Source organism: Conger conger, chromosome 3 (assembly GCF_963514075.1).
Source record: "Conger conger chromosome 3, fConCon1.1, whole genome shotgun sequence".
Classification (NCBI taxonomy): Eukaryota; Metazoa; Chordata; class Actinopteri; order Anguilliformes; family Congridae; genus Conger; species Conger conger.
Genome location: NC_083762.1, coordinates 73,584,813 through 73,601,695, shown reverse-complemented (window position 1 = coordinate 73,601,695; position 16,883 = coordinate 73,584,813). Strand labels below are relative to the sequence as shown.

The window sequence follows — 16,883 nt, the reverse complement described above, 5'->3', positions numbered from 1 at the left end:
TGATGCCTATATTTGAAGTATTCTTACTATAGTTTTCATATCTCAGGAACCTCACTGATTTGTGAATTATGGGGACATTCCGGCTGCTAGATAGGAAAGAGGTTGATTTTCAAACAGCACACCAACACCGTTTGAGTTGGCAGATTCAGTGGCAAAATGCCATGTTAATATGCGTACAAAAGGAAAGCGTCCAGTCATGATTATTTATAGTTGGCTACAGTAGCTAACATTAGTGCGGCTTGCTGGACAGCCCTGCAATTTAATATGATTACATTGAGTTACATGCGTTGTAATATTTATTTTCTTTTATTTGAATATTTCTCTCAGAGAAGGAAGTTTAGAGCAACAACAAACAATAGTTCCTCTGCTAAAAAGCAACCACTGCAGAATTTTGCATGACGGATAACTTATGAGACTTATGAAAGCTTTCAATGTTGAGAAAGAGAAATGTGTATCTCAGAAATGGGTGAAATGCGGAACATGCAATATTTTGCGGAGGGTGCTTTCTGGAGGAGGAACTGTTGTGTTTGCTGCTCTCACCTTCTCTCTGCGAGAAGAGGCTGGTGATTTGGGGAAGTGGGATGGGGACCTTGGCCACCCCATCCCCCAGCATCAGTTGGCCTCTCAATAAAAGAAGCCAATCCTCGCTGGGAAAACACAGGTAGGTGCACGGACAGCAACATCACAGGCTTCAACATGAGGACGGCCATCCTTCTTCTGACTGCCTTGGTCTCAGCTGGTGAGCTTCTGCTAAAGTCCTTTCCTGCAGCTTTGCCTGTACATGAACAGTTACTGTCGCATAGTTAAACCCATGTCCTTGCTATATGAAATTATTCTGCAATTAAAACCTCTGAAGTGTAGTTTAGTAGTTTTTTAAATGTGTTCTTTCATTCCAAAAGTTTGATTCAGTGTTCTAGAACTCCATTGTGTTCCACTGCCAGCAGTGATTGTGACATCAGCATTAGAATGTTCAGTTAAGAACATTCCAATCACACATTTGTGACTTTACACCGCAGAAGGAGATTTATTATGACATGATTTCACTGAAATGATTTGGGAAAATAGGTTGGGTTATGAGGTAAACCAATGGACATACACCTAGGAATTGAACAGGGTTTTGGTCTTCACACTGTGGGTGTTGGATATAAACACAGCTCTTGGCACCCAACATGCACACAGTTTGTCTTTGGTGCTTGCAGTAACCTGTCATAGCGGAATGCAGGTGAATGTTAGCGGGGATGACATACTCAGAAAAAAAGGGTTCTTTGGCATGTCTCCACAGAGGAACCCTTTTCAGGTCATTCTGAAACTTGGGTGAAGTGTGAGAGCTCCCAGATAAAGAACCATTTTGCCTGACAAAGAATCCGTGAAGTAGATTCTTCCATGGAATCAAAGGGTTCCTTTTGGAAGCATTTTTTGCTGAGAGTGTACCAGCACCCAGCACACTCATGGTTAATATGTTACCACCCGTGACAACTGATCTGGAGTTAGTTTCTTATTGAATGCAAAAACACACACACACACACGCATACACACGAAATATGATTTATAATAATCTCAACATGCATTTTAGTCTTATGTTTCAGATTTATTGCTATTACTTTTTTTCTAATGCGAAAAGGTGAGACAATTTGGCTCATTTCAAGATTTGCTAATGGGGTAAGACAATTTACCTGGTCAAGCAAAAATTCTAACTCTCATCTCTCTATCTCTGTACTACAGTGCTGAGTGTTGAGCAATCTTCTGAAGATCTGGACTTATTCAGTGCAGGTAACATATGTCAAGCAAACATGAACTTAAAACAAGCTAATATTTTCTTGAGAGAAATACAGAAGGTTTTAAGTCTTATCACAAGAGGACAGGATATGTGATGGCAAAGCATTGCTGAGAGAATGCAGGCCTGTGGGTATATGAAGGTGGTCTCAGTGAAGACTAACTCTCATTTCTCTATCTCTGTACTACAGAGCCGAGAGCTGAGCACTCTTCTGAATCTCCTGAAGATCAGGACTTATTCGGCGCAGGTGCAATGGGTGAGAAATTGCCTGAGTCTGAGGAAGAATATAAGAATATTCTTATATTTGAGATATAAAATCTTATTTCTATTACTTTTTTGCTAATTAGAAGATTGCCAATAAGGTTAGACAGTTTAACTCATTTTAAGATTTGCCAAAGGGGTAAGACAATTTTACTTGTCAAGCAAAAATTCTAACTCTCATCTCTCTATCTCTGTTCAACAGTGCAATCAGTTGAACAATCTTCTGAATCTACTGAATCTTCTGAAGATCAGGACTTATTCAGTGGAGGTAACATATGTCAAGCAAACATGAACTTAAAACAAGCTAATATTTTCTTGAGAGAACAGAAGGTTTTAAGTCTTATTACAAGAGGACAGGATATGTGATGGCAAAGCATTGCTGAGAGAATGCAGGCCTGTGGGTATATGAAGGTGGTCTCAGTGAAGACTAACTCTCTTCTCTCTATCTCTGTACTACAGAGCCGAGAGGTGAGCAATCTTCTGAATCTACTGAATCTTCTGAAGATCAGCACTCATTCAGGGAAGGTAACATATCGCTCTAACGCACACTTCAACACATGTGCGCGCGCACACACACACACACACACACACACACACACACACACACACACAGTCTTCCTTGTTATAATCGTAACAAGCATTTTATTCTTATATTTGAGATATAAAATCTTATTTCTATTACTTTTTTGCTAATTAGAAGATTGCCAATAAGGTTAGACAGTTTAACTCATTTCAAGATTTGCCAAAGGGGTAAGACAATTTTACTTGTCAATAAAAATTCTAACTCTCATCTCTCTATCTCTGTACAACAGTGCAATCAGTTGAGCAATCTTCTGAATCTACTGAATCTTCTGAAGATCAGGACTTATTCAGTGCACGTAACATATGTCAAGCAAACATGAACTTAAAACAAGCTAATATTTTCTTGAGAGAACAGAAGGTTTTAAGTCTTATTACAAGAGGACAGGATATGTGATGGCAAAGCATTGCTGAGAGAATGCAAGCCTGTGGGTATATGAAGGTGGTCTCAGTGAAGACTAACTCTCATCTCTCTATCTCTGTACTACAGAGCCGAGAGGTGAGCAATCTTCTGAATCTACTGAATCTTCTGAATCTCCTGAAGATCAGGACTTATTCGGCGCAGGTGCAATGGGTGAGAAATTGCCTGAGTCTGAGGAAGAATATAAGAATATTCTTATATTTGAGATATAAAATCTTATTTCTATTACTTTTTTGCTAATTAGAAGATTGCCAATAAGGTTAGACAGTTTAACTCATTTTAAGATTTGCCAAAGTGGTAAGACAATTTTACTTGTCAAGCAAAAATTCTAACTCTCATCTCTCTATCTCTGTTCAACAGTGCAATCAGTTGAGCAATCTTCTGAATCTACTGAATCTTCTGAAGATCAGGACTTATTCAGTGGAGGTAACATATGTCAAGCAAACATGAACTTAAAACAAGCTAATATTTTCTTGAGAGAACAGAAGGTTTTAAGTCTTATTACAAGAGGACAGGATATGTGATGGCAAAGCATTGCTGAGAGAATGCAGGCCTGTGGGTATATGAAGGTGGTCTCAGTGAAGACTAACTCTCTTCTCTCTATCTCTGTACTACAGAGCCGAGAGGTGAGCAATCTTCTGAATCTACTGATGCTTCTAAAGATCAGCACTCAAGCGGGGAAGGTAACATATCGCTCTAACGCACGCTTCAACACATGTGCGCGCGCACACACACACACACACACACACACACACACAGTCTTCCTTATTATAATCTTAACAAGCATTTTATTCTTATATTTGAGATTTAAAATCTTATTTCTATTACTTTTTTGCTAATTAGAAGATTGCCAATAAGGTTAGACAGTTTAACTCATTTCAAGATTTGCCAAAGGGGTAAGACAATTTTACTTGTCAATAAAAATTTGAACTCTCATCTCTCTATCTCTGTACAACAGTGCAATCAGTTGAGCAATCTTCTGAATCTACTGAATCTTCTGAAGATCAGGACTTATTCAGTGCACGTAACATATGTCAAGCAAACATGAAATTAAAACAAGCTAATATTTTCTTGAGAGAACAGAAGGTTTTAAGTCTTATTACAAGAGGACAGGATATGTGATGGCAAAGCATTGCTGAGAGAATGCAGGCCTGTGGGTATATGAAGATGGTCTCAGTGAAGACTAACTCTCATCTCTCTATCTCTGTACTACAGAGCCGAGAGGTGAGCAATCTTCTGAATCTACTGAATCTTCTGAAGATCAGCACTCAATCGGGGAAGGTAACATATCGCTCTAACACACGCTTAAACACATGTGCACACACACACACACACACACACACATGCAGATTTAAGTATACTTATGACTGTGCTGGTATAAGCACATTAGAATGCCTGATGATAAGAGTAAGTCATTCAATCCATCTTTACTCATTCACGGCAGCCGTTCTCTATCCTCAGAGTCTGAACGGCTGAAGTTTGGTGCCCTCTGCAGTGGAAACCCCGGTAACAGGAGGAGAGGATGTGATGACAGAGGATATGGCTGTGGACATTATGGAGCCAGCCTGTAAGCTAGCACCAATGTGCCTAATTTAAAATGCTGAAAATATTTCAGTTAAAGACACAGTATATTCAGACCATACCACGTCATTGCGGGGAAAGTTCCTTTTGAACTACCACTAGCAGAAAATGTCATCTTCTATCGGTGAATGATGTGGTATCTGTAGTAAGGCATGTCCGTACTACACAGGTTTTGTCTGAAAAGGTGACCGTAGCATTTTGAAAAGCAGTGAGTGTAGGAAAGCACTGTCATGACAAAAGTCAAATAACAAGCATTGTTAGCATTGCCCGTTGAGAAGGAAGTCATACAGAATATAAATAGATGACCTGGTGGGTCACGATGGTAAAGGTTTGCGTCAAGAGATTATGTCGCTGACACACGGCAGACAGAGCGTAACTCCTCTGCGTGCTAAAGTGCTAAAATGAGCAATGGAGTCCCTTGTAAATAACACCCAGACCAATGCTTTTTGGTCGACAGAGCTGGAGGTAAACGCAAACACTTGGGCCTGGACATCGTCTGCGCTGACGGTGCGACGGTTTACGCCCCGTTCGACGTGGTGCTGGGCGGACGCGCTGTCCCGTACTCAGAAAACAACGCCATCAATGACGGAGTCAACCTCGGAAGACAAGGTGATGTTTCGCCACATTAAACACCTGAGTACTGTCCTGTTGCTAAGCATGACAAATGCCAGTGTGTGTCCATCACACGCCGGGACAAGAGCTGGACATAGGGAGATACAAAAACTCTGGGTTCAACCGGCATTTATTTTGGGTTTTGCTGAGGGGCAAAAGAGAGGGAAAGAGAGATCGATCAAGACTTCACCCTTCCCCGTCACAGGGCAGAAGTAATAAACTAAGATAACAAAGCAAAATAAATCAAAACCAATTGATAGCTTTTCAGCTTTGTTCTCCAGCTCTGCAAACACAACACACTCTCTCTCAGGCGGGAGTTCCCTGGTCTCAGCCGCATCCGGTGGAAAGGAGCACACCTTTGGTAGGTGTGGACCTATTTAACCATTTGGCGTGGTCCTCGGATTGCCCTGCTTCCGTCCCGCAAACTAAGCCCAGCTGCCACAATGCTCTACACAGGAACTAATAAGGCACAACACTCTACACCAGAATTGACAAGCACAATTCACACAGAAGCTGGACTTTGGAATTAAGCCAGGTTGTTTCAAAGTCTAGATGGGAACCTGTGTTGACACAGTGTTCAATTATTGACCTCGTTGGTTACAGTTTGATTCTTTTGTTCTTCAGATTTGTTCAGTTCGCATTGTAAATTATGTTACAAGAGAAAAAACAGAAAACAGAATGTCAGCGAGCTGAACTGTCCTGGAACAATAGAATTCAAAGGAAAAAATGATACGAATGATTTTCTATGTATAGAGGCAGGAGAAGCAAATAAACAGCCAATTAATTCACCTCTTGGACTATGTATCCACATAATAATGCATGACTGTGTAATGGCCAATCATATCATCATTCGTTTTGTCATAATAATAATATAGTTTCAGCAGGACAAGCTGCCAATTTTGATAAGATAAAGAGATTTCCACTGAAGCTTATCGCTCTAGGAAATTCAACTGGTGATATCAGCCATACATGCATCTTGGCCTTTCCGATCACTGAAAAAAAAAGAAGATGCATCAAGATCTTTGACTATGTCCAAATGGTAAATGGTTGGCATTTATATAGCACCTTTATCCAAAGCGCTGTACAATAGATGCTTCTCATTCACCCATTCACCCCCCAACAGCAATTGGCTGCCATGCAAGGTACCAACCAGCATTTAGGGGTTAGGTGTCACGCTCAAGAACACATTGACACACCCAGGGTGGGATTCAAACCAGCAACCCTCTGACTGCCTGACAACTGCTCTTACCACCTGAGCCATTGTCACCCCACAGGTCTGCGTATACACAGTGCTAGCACATCTCCCAGGCAAAATAAAGTTATGCCACTCACTAGAGACAGAATAAGTTATCACAATGCCATCTACACTATTTACAGAATCTAGCTCCCAGGAATAAGCTGTTGAAGAATTCTGGTATTCTGGTTCTGACATTGTTATTAGAATTTCATATATCAAACCTTCAGACTCTCTGAATCGTATTTGCTGTTTTGAATACGGTACATTAATCCAATAACATAATTCTGATACTGAGATGCAAAAATGTTTTCACCAATATTTTGCAATTACATGATATTATATAAATAGTGAATACAATATAGATTGCATGTAGACTGATGAGATGTCATTAACCCTTTAAGCTTTGTTGTTTTAGCATAGTGGTTAAGGTGAATGACTGGGACCCACAAGGTCGGTGGTTAGATCATGACATGACATGTAATGAATTATGTCCTCACTTTTCTCAACCAAGGACAAAACCCCTTGGGATTTAGGTGGAGCCATTGGAACTTAAAGGGTCAGTAGATAGATGATTTACACAGAGCACAGTCGGTAGACGGATGTATTCACTGACCGCTTTGCTCCTCGGCAGGCCAATGTTTCAAGCTGTTTTACGTCAAGCCGGACAAGTACAGCGGGACCCTGAGGAAAGGTCAGAGGCTGGGGAAGCTGCTGCCCATGCAGTCTGTGTACCCCGGGATCACCTCCCACATCACTGTGCAGATGTGCGATAAAACCGACCCGACCAAGTACTTCTGAGGCCCGTGAGAGCCTGAGCAACCATCCTCTCATCGTTTTACACCTTCATTCTCATGTCAGAGACGGGAGTTCACCTCTTCTCCAATCGCCCGTCTGATCCTGTAAAACACCCCCCCCACACGTGGGAGACCAGCTTCATTCTTGAATTCTGAAAAGTTATGAAAGTTATATCTAGCTTCAACTGTTTGCTGGCTGTCTATCACACACTTTCCTGGAAAACATGCCAATTTTTCTTCACCTGCTGCAATTTAATAAAAGACTGAATGAAACAGAAATAGCTGTGAGTGTTAATGACAAAGACTTTATGGAATTATGAGATTGACCCCCCCCTTCTATCTCAAACTTATTTTCAGTTTCAAAGTGCTTTATTGGCATCACATGCACTGCCCTGACAAAGCAAATGTTACAAAGAACAAATGGCAGTAGGAAAACATAAATTATACAAAAAATGATACAACCTAACTGACATACACATATTGTACACACAAACAGTACTGTGCAGAAGTCTTAGGCACCCTAGACCTTATTATATATATGGCTTTTTTTTGTGTGCATTAGTATAAAAGAAGACATTTGAAATTTCCAAATATTCATTTTCCAAAAGATTTAATTTTTGTATTTAATTTAAAAAGTAACATATTACTGTAAGCAATTGATTACTTTTTACATAAAAACTTGATCAAGGCTGTCTGAGATCAGAAGCAAGGAGCCAACCAAAGTCTGCATAAGAACTGTGGCAAGTTCTCCAACATGCTTGGAACAACCTCCCTGCTGATTGTCTTATAGAACTGCAGGAGAGCGTTGGCTATCTCAGAGAAGCGATGCAGTTTTAACTCCGAAGGGTGGTCACAAAAAATATTGATTTGATTTAGTTCTTAACTATTCTGCCAAATGCCAAACTAAAATGTAATGTAAAATGTATAGTATGTTTATGTAGGACCTTTTATTGAATTATTTTTGAAAGAATCTGTACAGGTGCCTAAGACTTTTGCACAGTACTCTACAACACAAATGTCAGCAGTACATGCACATTACCATATGTATGTCGTGTGACACACGCAATGACATAATTAATTAACTGCATATGCTAGCAGGCATTGTGCTTCTTTGTTGATGACAGGTTGCCACATACAAAGCAGCTTGTGTGTTTTTCACCTAGAAGAATGAGCACACCCTCTCTCTCTCTCTCTCACACACACACACACACACGCACACACAGTTGTCTTAAGAGCTCAGCTCAGTTTTACTGTTCTATGCTGTGTTGGGGTGCTGTCATTCCCTGGTTATTGTCATAGCTGTATATTTCCCCTTTGTATAAATCTATTAAACATTCTGCAGATGTTTAATATTACACACTACACTCTACATCCAATACTGCATTTAACATAGGAATGATCTTGTTCCTAACCTCCTTCCCCCCACCCTCAGTTCACAGACCTTCCCCCTCATGATGTCATGAAACAACCCGAGAGCCTAGATGTCTCCCTATGCCCCTCGTGATCTTCATATATTAATATACCGTAAATCCTCAAATTGTGTCCGGGATTCTATTTGAAGCCGGGCCTCGGATAATAGCCGGGGGCGTGGTCGATTCGGGCAAATAAAGGCCGGCTCCCAAATACAAACCGGGGTAATATTGCCTACCAGTAGGGCTATCAGTCCATGAGCACTAGAAGACATTGTTTCGATTCAACTCAATGCATTAAAAGAGCTCTTCTTAATATTTCACATTGTTGGTTGGTTTAATACCGTTGCCAATGAAAAGTCGTTGTCCTACACCATGGGTCTCCAACACGTTGCTCTCAAGCTACCAGTCGCTTGCCGCCTCTTCTGAGTAGCTTGCGAAAGGCTGAAGTGTGGTAATGATGAGTGTAGCACTACTAGTATAACATGAGTTCATTGTACCAGGTACGTTCTGTGAAAAAGGGAAAACTTGAATACTTAATGGGGAAATTCTCACGGAGATTCTGCACTGTCTTGTATGTATTTTGGGGTTATGCCCACTAGAGGGCGATACCTGTGGGGAGAATGTGCTGCAACCTAATACAGGAATTCGCTGCGTGTTTACATTATTACAGCTACCGACTTGACGAAAGCAGCACGGTGTCCTGTGTCTTTTCTTAAAACACTACTTTTCTCCACTCCTCAGGTATGCATTCTGCCCATATCTTGAAAATGTTATCGCTTGATTGTAAGGCCAAAAAAGGAGAGATTTTGTTGTTACGTTTTCATTCATTGCAATGTTTAGTTTCAAGTGTAGAAGTATTGCTAGTCACGAGGAACAATCTCACGGAGTAAAGCGCGGTTCATCGCTATCATTGTATTAAGCACACGTTATGAAGAGAAAAGATAGCCTATGTATTGTCAATGTAATTCTGGTAATTTTACATGTAATGATGGATTATTGGGAAACAGTTTGAACGTTTAGTGTGACATATGTTAAATGTTTTCAGCATTAAATCTGTTAAGTATCAATGATGCATTAGTTAGGTATCAAGTGATGCCTGTTCTGAATTGTTATAATGAACTGTTTGGTCACCGCTCGGCTGTAAGTGAAGACACTATGACCATGCTGTTAATGAGTTTGATAATGAGTTGACAAAAGGACTTTGGAGAATGTATGGACTTTATTCACATGGTGATGACTCATACATAATTTCTCGCATTCAGAGAAATAATGGACTGCTTAAAAAAGGATAGCTGCGTGTTTACATTATTACAGCTACCGACCTGACGAAAGCGGCACGGTGTCCTGTGTCTTTTCTTAAAACACTACTTTTCTCCACTCCTCAGTTTGTAGGAGTGCAACAGAAGCAGTATACATTTAAACACAATTGTTGCCGCGAGGCATTCGAGCCTACGAATTTATTAAAAGTAAATCAGGCAAAATTAAAAATTAACTCAATTTAGGCTACTTGGCTACGCAATAAGGTTTCCATGTATTTACAGCACAGCGCACGTTCAATGACTGAATGAAAGCGGCTGCCTTGACTCGCAATAAACAGACGGGTGGAAATCCCGACACTCTTTCAACTACATAAACCGTGAACCATCAAATACCCCCCAGATTTCAGTGCCCATCAGTCCCAAGATTTAGCAATAGAATCAAACAGTCCAAAAGTAAATTAAATCCCAAACCAAAGCCTACCGGTATGCTGCTCCAAACGAAACGTAAAAAAACCACGTAAAAAAAAACCGCATGTCTCACAATAAAACGCACTTTAGGAAAAAAAGATCCTTAACTTGCTGTTATCTACGCTAATTTGTTATTGTTCATGAAGGCGTGTCTGGCAAGTGGTTATTTTATGGATTCTGGACTTGCATGTGATTTATTGTGTTTGAGAATATTTGCAATAAACTAAGTCTGTTAAGACTGACACTATGACTTACCAAACGGTGTTCCTGATTAGCCTACACTAATTGATTTCTGAAAGGTTACAGGAAGTGTTGAACAGTGTTGGCCCACTTTAACTGTAGACTTTTACTTCATTTCTAAGAATAAAATTCTACAACAGAAGCCTAATAAGAAATAAAGGCCTGCCTCGAATACAAGCCTGCCCCAAATAAAGGCCTGTGCTTTGTGCAGCCTAAGTAAATAAAAGACCCCAGCCACAATTTGAGGATTTACGGTACATTTCTTTACTTTCTGTTTTACCAGCTGTGGTAGTTTAAGACCTCAGGCTGTACTTCTCTCTTACTGCTTAGAAGATCATGATTGGCAATGATTGGTAGAGGAACTGTTGTGGCTGTGGATATTTTGCGGAGGATGTGGGAGTGTCCATGCTCCTCCAATCCTGGTCTGCCTCTGTAAAAGGATTGAATCCTCATTGGACAGGTGGGTGTCAGTAAGCTGACTGCACCAGCACCAGCACCATCAGGGACTTCAACATGAAGACAGCCATCCTTCTCGTCGCCTTGACCGGTGAGATTCCTCCAAGTCCTTTTGATGCCGCTTCACTTGTAGGTTACTTTAGCAGAAGCTTTAGGGATAAGGGAAACTTATAGCCACATGATACATTTATACAACTGGGTATTCCACTGCAGCTATACAAGTTCATTGGTTGGTTCAAGGGGTAAGCCAACAAGATATTGACCCAGAAAATGAACATACAGACTTGGGGTTTCTAACTGAAAAAAATGTAAACACCTAACCTGGTCACAGTCATTTACAGGAACCCATCATAACAGAATGCAGGCAAAGTCTAAAGTCTAATTTTAAGACTAATTTTCAACTGTGTGCTTCAGTGCTGAGTGCTGATCATGTCTGTGGACAACCGAAATCATCTAAAAAAGGTAAAATCTTCTCCTAACCCACACATATACGCACGCATACTCACCCTACAGACATAGAGCATATACACTGACAAACCCAAAACAAGTAGAAACCGGACTTTGGAATGAACACAGTTTCTTGCAAGCACAGAACTTGTCTTGACAGTGTTTAATTAAATAAACACACACACACACACACACACACACACACAGTCACACACATACATTTTATGTTGCTTTGCTTGTATAAGAAGGTTTGATGACAAAACTTTGCCCATTCAGTAAATTCTAAGACCTCTTATTTGACACTGCAGAAGTGAAGTTTGGTGCCCTGTGTAGTGGAAACCCCAGCAACAGGAAGCGAGAGTGTGATGGCGCAAGATATGGCTGTGGACACTTTGGAGCCAGCCGGTAAGGAAGCACCATAGAATTAGCATTTAAAATGCTGCATATATGCTATTTATCTTGATGTCATAGTATACTGCATATGTTCACATATCTTTGGTCAACCTTGGGATTAAAAGATATTTATATAAAATACATTATCATATTAAATTCATGGTATGTACCGTAGGTACAAATCGCTTCATGCCACTGTAAGCAATAACCTCTTTCTGGCTACCACTGGAAGGCCATGTAGTCTATGCATGGTGTGCTATGTTATACAGCTGAAATGATAAGCATGTGGTATCTGTAGTAAGGTACTAGGTTCTAAGCAGCGAGCCTTCGTCTGAAATGAAGCCACAAGTGGTACAGTACCATTTTGAAAAGAAGTGTGTGTAGGTCATGACAAAAGTCAAATAACAGTTTGGGTATTGCCTTTTGAGAAGTAACTCATCGATGTATAGGTGACATGGTGGGTCAGTATGGAGAAGGCTAACATGATGACAAGTTAAGCAGCCTGTAGCATAGTGGTCAAGGTACATGACTGGGATGGTGTAGCCATGATATGTTATGGATGTGATGCTTTGACTTGTGGTAGAACCTATGCACTTGTAAGTCGCTTTGGATTAAAAGCGTCTGCCAAATGACAAAAATGTAATGATAAGACTGGCACAGCTGTTGGGCCCTTGAGCAAGGCTATTCACCCCAGGGGGGATTGTCTCCTGCTTAGTCTCATCAACTGTAAGTCACTTTGGATAATGTATAATGTAATGCCACAGATGATAGCACAGTGCTAAGTGCTAAGGAAAGTAATGGAGTCCCTTGTAAATGTTTTCTGTGGACAGAGGTGGAGGTAAAAGCAAGCACAAAGGTCTGGACATCGTCTGCGCGGATGGGGATACAGTGAACGCCCCGTTCGACGTGAAAATCACCAGAAGGGCTATTCCCTACGGCAACGGGAATGCCATTGACAATGGGGTCAAGCTTGAAGGAGAAGGTCACTTTTCTCTCAACACGTTTACTGCAAAAAGCCAAAAACATTACCAATCTCAACAAGTATTTTAGTCTTATATTTGGCCTTAAAACCCTATATATATTTTTGCTAAATAAGAAAAAATACTGCCAATGAAGGGAGAGAGTAGGAATTTCACTTGGCAAGCAAACAGTAACTTAAATCAAGGAAACGAAAAGAAAGGAAAGAAATATTTTATCTCTCATTACCAGACTAAAACACTTGCTAAGACAGACTTTGCAATGTTAAGAACTTTCCCATTTGCTATTTATTTGCTATTGAGTATCATAGTGCCAACCCACATCAAATCAAAATTGGACATTAATCCAGTTTGTTCACATGTAATTAAATCTATAACCTGTATTGAAAGATTTGTCCTTAAAGATTTGGCTTCAGCAGTGCGGTAAGGGTGGGATGGGGATGGGGGTGGTGGTGGAGGGGGGATTGTTGTATTTTTAGAATAACACATTTTTTTTCCAAATAACGTTACATGCTTTGCTATGACTACACATTTTAAGTCATTTGCCAAAAATCAATTGCCTTCAAGCAGTCTGGTTCACTGTTTTTAATACTTTATATTAGTTCTGCTACTGAGATTGAACTGAACTATGAAGAAATGTACTGTACACTCATGCACTTCTTAACGTTGATTTGTTTGCAATATTTTGCAGTTACAGTGTATTGAAGGAATATACAGTGCATCCGGAAAGTATTCACAGCGCTTCACTTTTCCCACATTTTGTTATGTTATAGCCTTATTCCAAAATGGAATAAATTCATTTTTTTCTCTCAAAATTCTACACACAACACCCCATAATGACAACATGAAAGAAGTTTTTTGAAATTTTCGCAAATTTATTAAAAAGAGAAAACTAAGAAATCACATGTACACAAGTATTCACAGCCTTTGCTCAATACTTTGTTGATGCACCTTTGGCAGCAATTACAGCCTCAAGTCTTTTTGAATATGATGCCACAAGCTTGGCACACCTATCTTTGGGCAGTTTCGCCCATTCCTCTATGTAGCACCTCTCAAGCTCCATCAGGTTGGATGGGGAGCGTCGGTGCACAGCCATTTTCAGATCTCTCCAGAGATGTTCAATCGGATTCAAGTCTGGGCTCTGGCTGGGCCACTCAAGGACATTCACAGAGTTGTCCTGAAGCCACTCCTTTGATATCTTGGCTGTGTGCTTAGGGTCGTTGTCCTGCTGAAAGATGAACCATCGCCCCAGTCTGAGGTCAAGAGCGCTCTGGAGCAGGTTTTCATCCAGAATGTCTCTGTACATTGCTGCATTCATCTTTCAATCAATCCTGACTAGTCTCCCAGTTCCTGCCGCTGAAAAACATCCCCACAGGATGGTATTGGCCAGGTGATGAGCGGTGCCTGGTTTCCTCCAAACATGACGCCTGGCATTCATGCCAAAGAGTTCAATCTTTGTCTCATCAGACCAGAGAATTTTGTTTCTCATGGTCTGAGAGTCCTTCAGGTGCCTTTTGGCAAACTCCAGGCGGGCTGCCATGTGCCTTTTACTAAGGAGTGGCTTCCGTCTGGCCACTCTACCATACAGGCCTGATTGGTGGATTGCTGCAGAGATGGTTGTCCTTCTGGAAGGTTCTCCTCTCTCCACAGAGAAACACTGGAGCTCTGATAGAGTGACCATCGGGTCTTGGTCACCTCCCTGACTAAGGCCCTTCTCCCCCGATTGCTCAATTTAGACGGGCGGCCAGCTCTAGGAAGAGTCCTGGTGGTTCCAAACTTCTTCCATTTACGGATGATGGAGGCCACTGTGCTCATTGGGACCTTCAAAGCAGCAGAAATTTTTCTGTACCCATCCCCAGATTTGTGCCTCGAGACAATCCTGTCTTGGAGGTCAACAGACAATTCCTTTGACTTCATGCTTGGTTTGTGCTCCGACATGCACTGTCAACTGTGGGACCTTATATAGACAGGTGTGTGCCTTTCCAAATCATGTCCAATCAACTGAATTTACCACAGGTGGACTCCAATTAAGCTGTAGCAACATCAAGGTTGATCAGTGGAAACAGGATGCACCTGAGCTCAATTTTGAGCTTCATGGCAAAGGCTGTGAATACTTATGTACATGTACATATTTATGTGATTTCTTAGTTTTTTATTTTTTATGTTGTCATTATGGGGTGTTGTGTGTAGAATTTTGAGGAAAAAAAAGAATTTATTCCATTTTGGAATAAGGCTGTAACATAACAAAATGTGGGGAAAGTGAAGCGCTGTGAATACTTTCCGGATGCACTGTAAATGCAGTAGATAGATTAATGAAATGCTATTGAACTGCAGTTGGTAGATGGATGGATTCGCTGACTCATGTGGTCTTCGGCAGGCTTGTGTTTTAAGCTGTTTTACCTGAAGCCGGACAAGAGCAGCGGGGAAGTGAAGAAGGGCCAGCCAATCGGGAAGCTGCTGCCCATGCAGTCTGTGTACCCCGGGATCACCTCCCATGTCCACGTGCAGATGTGTGACGAGTCTGACCCCACCCAGCACTTCTGAGTCTGTCAGCGACTTCAGAGAATGCAGCTTTATTCCTGAATTCTGAAATCACAACATCATCATCAGAGATAATCATGTATAGTGGATGCATAACACAAATGAACAGCAAACACATGAAATCATTACATTATTGGCATTTGGCAGACTTATCCTGTATAAATAATGGTTAATAATAATACTAATAACTTGTCATACATTAGCACCAGCAGGTGTGATTATCTGCAATATGATAAATGAACACTCGGTTGGCTGTTTTGTTTTAATCCCTTTTCACTGAGATCATACTGTGAACTTCCTTGGTGAGGATGTTATTTTGCATGCTTTTCTTGGAACTGGAGTGCACTCTTATTCACAGACTGTTTAAGGAGCTTTCAAATACAGTCTAAACAAATTACATTTAAAAATTGTAAGATACCAAAGAACTCGTAATTATTACTGTGATAGAATGAACAATTTCATCCAAACTGTCAATAAAGAGATTTTGATAGTGCGTTTAAAAAATTGTCTAGTCTTCAAATGAAATAATAAGTACAAAAGGAAGAAAGGAAGACTTAGATTTGTTAGTATATCAAATAAATTACATGTCACGTTTCATGCTTGTCATGTCATGTTTTATGTTTAGTTATTGTCTTGGTTATGTTATTGTCATGTCACGTATTATGTTAGTCTTGTCATGTCACGTAATATAGTTTATTGTCATAGTTTTGCAAGCTTGTTAAGTCACAATTTATGTTTCATGTTATGTTGTACTGTTCATTGATTAGCATACACCTTTTCGTGTCTTTCTGCAAATCTTGCATTCCTGCTTTCTCTCTCTCCCTTTCTGTCACTCACACCCTGATTGTTTCAATTTCCCTTGTCTTCTTACTAATCTACTAACTTTAGATCAGGATTGGATAATACTAACATTCAAACCATATGTTCATGTTACCTTACGTTTCTTGTGCATGTCATTTACTAATTTACTAATGCTAGGGCAGGATAGGTTTATTACTAACGATTACTAATTACCTCGTTAACTTGTCAATCCTCCACACCTGATTTCCATTCTCATGCGCTCAAGTTAATTGTCTACTCCTGTCTACACCTGCATATAATGCTCAGTTTCATGTCATGTCTTTGCGAAATTTGTTGCCCAAAGATTATTGACTTCTGTTTTGTTGACCATTGCCTGCCTGTACCACGACTTTGCCTGCTGTCTTTGTGCTTTTGCCCCGAGGAGCAGACTTCGGTCTTGACTCTTGCACCGTCATCGACCCTGAGCCTGCCTACCGTCCACCTGTACTTCTGCCCCGCTGACAGCTTTCCTGGCTACCGGACTTTTTGCCTGGTGTACTGATTACGAGACTGCCTTCTCCCTCGGTATAAAGATGTTTCATGATAATTCCATGTCAGAATATAGTAATGTTTGGTGTTATTCTGATTGGT

At 40.6% G+C, this 16,883-nt stretch overlaps 2 protein-coding genes and 1 long non-coding RNA gene across 4 annotated transcripts; all 3 read left to right on the top strand.

Moving 5' to 3' along the window:
• The first annotated feature begins 570 nt into the window (after positions 1-570).
• Positions 571-2,915, top strand: LOC133123942 (uncharacterized). Its single transcript, XR_009708270.1, has 4 exons — positions 571-739; positions 1,723-1,770; positions 1,965-2,030; positions 2,848-2,915. It is a non-coding gene; the product is annotated as an uncharacterized LOC133123942 (long non-coding RNA).
• A 230-nt stretch (positions 2,916-3,145) lies between these two features.
• On the top strand, positions 3,146-7,465 carry LOC133123941 (leukocyte cell-derived chemotaxin-2-like). Its single transcript, XM_061234684.1, has 6 exons — positions 3,146-3,188; positions 3,396-3,461; positions 4,251-4,316; positions 4,497-4,602; positions 5,074-5,225; positions 7,097-7,465. The coding sequence occupies exons 1-6, from the start codon at positions 3,185-3,187 to the stop codon at positions 7,261-7,263; spliced, it is 561 nt and encodes a 186-aa protein (XP_061090668.1). The 5' UTR covers positions 3,146-3,184; the 3' UTR covers positions 7,264-7,465.
• Positions 7,466-9,284: 1,819 nt separating this feature from the next.
• On the top strand, positions 9,285-16,047 carry LOC133125182 (leukocyte cell-derived chemotaxin-2-like). 2 transcript variants are annotated; one of them, XM_061236937.1, is made up of 6 exons: positions 9,285-9,412; positions 11,099-11,185; positions 11,509-11,556; positions 11,850-11,946; positions 12,765-12,916; positions 15,289-16,047. In XM_061236937.1, the coding sequence occupies exons 2-6, from the start codon at positions 11,152-11,154 to the stop codon at positions 15,453-15,455; spliced, it is 498 nt and encodes a 165-aa protein (XP_061092921.1). In that variant the 5' UTR covers positions 9,285-9,412; positions 11,099-11,151; the 3' UTR covers positions 15,456-16,047. The 2 variants fall into 2 exon arrangements, with proteins under 2 accessions (XP_061092921.1, XP_061092922.1); XM_061236938.1 differs by lacking the exon at positions 9,285-9,412 and adding an exon at positions 10,006-10,056.
• Positions 16,048-16,883: the final 836 nt, after the last annotated feature.